This window comes from Eulemur rufifrons, chromosome 2 (assembly GCF_041146395.1).
Source record: "Eulemur rufifrons isolate Redbay chromosome 2, OSU_ERuf_1, whole genome shotgun sequence".
Lineage (NCBI taxonomy): Eukaryota > Metazoa > Chordata > Mammalia > Primates > Lemuridae > Eulemur > Eulemur rufifrons.
Genome location: NC_090984.1, coordinates 57,625,625 through 57,629,714, shown reverse-complemented (window position 1 = coordinate 57,629,714; position 4,090 = coordinate 57,625,625). Strand labels below are relative to the sequence as shown.

Genomic DNA, 4,090 nt, shown 5'->3' with positions numbered 1-4,090 from the left:
GATGGGGTGAGCTGTTAGAATAGTGATCAAGCTCCCAAACACTCGGCTTTGGGAGTTGGTCTGAGAGCAGTCTGGAATCTACACATGCACAGTGTTGCCTACAGATGCATGCCTGTCTGCACTCTGAGAAAGAAGGGAGAGGTATGGGCGCCCTCTCAACACGTGCATCTTCAGCACCAGATGAGTTTTTGTATCAGTTGAGATAACAAGGAAGGTTAAAGATAGTGAAAATCATTTAGTTTTCTCTGTCAGCCTACAATGACCATGCTTCTTTGCCTTATCTGACTGGGATAAGCAGCTTGTCCATGTTAGGTAACAGGGTAGAGAAGTGGATAGTAGAAAATAAAAACAAAGGAAGATTGGGAAACACTGTAACTCTCAGGTGCTTCCTGTGTCTTGGAATTGTCAACCTGAAGAAGCATGAGACAACCATAAGCAAGTACCTGGAGCACACAAAATGTGAAAATAGGAGAGAAAGCTTTTGCTTTACTGGTCTAAGCACAGGTTTCTGTAGGCAGAGTGAGGTAGGAATGTGGAGGCCAATGGGTGTCTAAGTGGGTAAAAGAGAAAAGGGAGTTCCTAAGCTAATTTGAAGGGCACCAAAGATTTTTTTCCTATTTCAATTTGCACAGACTCACTATGTGTGTGTTTATACAGATGTGAATATGTATTTGTAAAGTATGTGCCCATGTGTTGTAAGTACTTGTTCCACAGCATTTGGCTGCTAATTACAAATGTTACTAATCACATAAAACAAATGTTCTGATATTTCCTAATAGCTATGCTGTAAAATGCCAATGTATTGAGTAAATTTTCCATGAGTTCCCCCTCCAGACTTTTAAGGCTGATTTTTCTTTGTTCTTTCCCTCCTATCCCTCTTTCTAGCTCCTCTTTCTGGAGATGCCATTAATAATTTCTGTCAAATTTCAATTAGGAATTTATCCCCATCCATTCTCCCTCCCCCATATTCAATAGTACTGGTTTTTTTTTAATGATATATTGAAATATAATCAGCACATCATAAAATTCACCACTTAAAGTGTACAATTTGGTGGTTTTAAGTGTATTTAGAATTGTGGAAGCATCAACATTATATGATTCTAGAATATTTCATCACACCAAAAAGATACCTCATACTCATTATGTCAATCTCCATCCCACCTCTAGGCCTACGCAGCCATTATTCTGCTTTCTGCCTCTGTAGATTTGTCTTTCTGGATATTTTCATAAATTGAATCAAACAATATGCAGTCTTTTCCAACTGGCTCCTTTCATATAATATAGTGTTTCTGAGGTTCATCTACATTGCAGCATGTATCAGTACATCATTCCTTTTTATTACCAAATTGCATTCTGCTGTATCCATAGCACTTCTGAAAAATAAGTACTGCATGTAATCAAAAATCAAGAGTAGCATTTATCTATGTCACATTATAGCATTTGTTATAATTAACAATATTTCATCTTTTAAATCATTTATTTCAACAGTAAACGTGTGCAGTATCATAGTATGAGCATTTATGTATTAAATGTTTGTATAACTACATTAACATAAAAATTAGAAAATAATCACAAATATAAATTGTTTTAAAATATACTTTACAATAATATGGAGAGAAGTATCATTATTTTTATGCATCCCAATGGATTATCTTGTGGACCTCCTGGGGTGAGCATAGCTTATTTTGGAGATTAGTATACATCCTAAATCTTAATTCCGGATATCTCCAACATGAATAGAATTCTTATTTAGACAATGTTACAGCCAGAAAAGAGGAAATATTTAGACAAGCAACGTCATAGTTATACTATTTAGTGCCTAAATAAAATATCGCCAACTGATGAGACACTAATTAACAATTTCCTAAAAAGTTTAAACCAAAAATACACATCTTTTTTTCCTATCACCTGCTAGTGAGAGAAAATAAGAAAACTCATTGAAAATTTAAAACTTAACTGCAATTGCATTATTAGTCTCATCTCTCAAATGAGTATATTAGATTATATGTTCTATACAGCCAATTTCAGCTCTACGGTATTTTAATTTTATTAGTTGAGATAGTCAAAATATTTTTATATGTTCTGAGAAGTTTTTATGATGCAGAAATATTTGTGGGAAGGATATCATTTGGCTATCACTCTGGCATCTGAGGAAGAAGTAGATTATGGATATATGGTGAGAAAATGAGACTGAATTAATATTAGAGTTTAAGAACAGGTTGTGAACAAGATGCAAAATTGGCACCCAGCCCAGGGTATAACTAGGGGAATTCCTCTAAGTTAGGAGAAATGTATAGATCTAGTATGAGAGCCTGGTAATGAGATTGGAGCAAAAATGCACAAGGGCACCAAAGCAGAACAATGTGACAAGAACTAGCAAGGCACAAATTCAGAAACCAGGCAGATAGGTAACAATCAGGAACCAGGGATTCTATAGGAACTGAAGGAGAGAAGCAACCACAAAAGCAATTTGCTCTGTGACAATGAAGAGAAGGGACTATAACTCAGCAACTAATGTAAATTAGAGAAGGCAAATCACCATTAATGGCAATCAAACAAACAAACAAACAAAACGGAGAACACTGAGTTAAGTTCTGCTTTAATCAGGAAATTTGTAATATACCTCAAGCAATGTCGCCCAAAATCTCACAGAAGTGCAGTTACTTAGAAGCGCGTGGTTAAATGGGAGTGGAGAGTGTGGGTAGAAGAACAGTGTCTTAGTGAAAAATCAGGAGAATCAAGGACAGAGGGGTTAAACAGGGTACAGAAGAGTTATGGAACGTAAGTTGTTTTCAACTATAGCATGTTGGTTGTGGCAAATAATGTTTTTATCTGACGAGGAACTATGAAACAGAGGAAAAGGTGTTTGTAACATATAACATTTTCCTCTACTTTATTCTGCAGAGTGAGAAGTGATGGAGACAGAAAATGGCACAGTGGTGACAGAATTCATCCTCCTTGGTCTGACACAGTCTCAAGATGCTCAACTCCTGGTCTTTGTGCTAGTCTTGATTTTCTATCTCATCATCCTCCCTGGAAATTTTCTCATCATCCTCACCATAAGATCAGACCCCAGCCTCACAGCTCCCCTCTACTTCTTCCTGGGCAACTTGGCCTTCCTGGATGCATCCTACTCCTTCATTGTGGTTCCCAGGATGCTGGTGGACTTTCTCTCTGAGAAGAAGGTAATCTCCTACAGAGGCTGCATCACGCAGCTCTTTTTCTTGCATTTTCTTGGAGCAGGGGAGATGTTCCTTCTTGTCGTGATGGCCTTTGACCGCTATATTGCTATCTGTCGGCCTTTACACTATTCAATCCTCATGAACCCTAGAACCTGCTATGCATTATTGTTGACTCTTTGGCTTGGAGGCTTTGCCCATTCCATTGTGCAAGTGGCCCTTATCCTGCACTTGCCTTTCTGTGGCCCAAACCAGCTGGATAACTTCTTTTGTGATGTCCCACAGGTCATCAAGCTGGCCTGCACTGACATCTTCGTGGTGGAGCTCCTGATGGTCTCCAACAGTGGCTTACTCAGCCTCCTGTGTTTCCTGGGGCTTCTGGCCTCCTATGCAGTCATCCTCTGCCGTGTAAGGGGGCACTCCTCTGAAGGGAAGAACAAGGCTATCTCCACATGCACCACCCACATTATCATTGTGTTTCTCATGTTTGGACCTGCTATTTTCATCTACACTCGCCCCTTCCAGGCTTTCCCAGCTGACAAAGTGGTTTCTCTCTTCCATACAGTCATCTTTCCTTTGATGAACCCTGTGATTTATACACTTCGCAACCAGGAAGTGAAAGCTTCCATGAGGAAATTGTTAAGTCAGCATATGGTTTGCCAAATGGAATAGAAGAATTAGAAAAACAAGAAAGGAAAAGTCCAGTTGAAATTAGTTAAATATTTTCTTCATTCATGCATTGATTCAGTCAGTCACTTAGCAAATACTTCATTTATTAAGTACTTCCCATTTTCAGGCACTATTCTAGGCATATGAATGAGACAGGTAAGATTCCAAGTCTTCTAGGGTTACATTCAAGTGAATAAAGAGGAGTTGAGCTATTAAATTTTATAAAAATCATAGTACCAGAA

At 38.3% G+C, this 4,090-nt stretch overlaps 1 protein-coding gene across 1 annotated transcript; it reads left to right on the top strand.

Moving 5' to 3' along the window:
• Nucleotides 1-2,915: 2,915 nt before the first annotated feature.
• Nucleotides 2,916-3,851, top strand: LOC138377467 (olfactory receptor 4N5). The gene has a single exon (XM_069462405.1). It carries the CDS (start codon nt 2,916-2,918, stop codon nt 3,849-3,851), a length of 936 nt encoding a protein of 311 aa, XP_069318506.1.
• The last annotated feature ends 239 nt before the right edge of the window (nt 3,852-4,090 follow it).

Bases quoted from the DNA above. Each gene is read 5' to 3' on its own strand.
- LOC138377467 (XM_069462405.1), top strand. From the start codon at position 2,916: ATGGAGACAGAAAATGGCACAGTGGTGACAGAATTCATCCTCCTTGGT.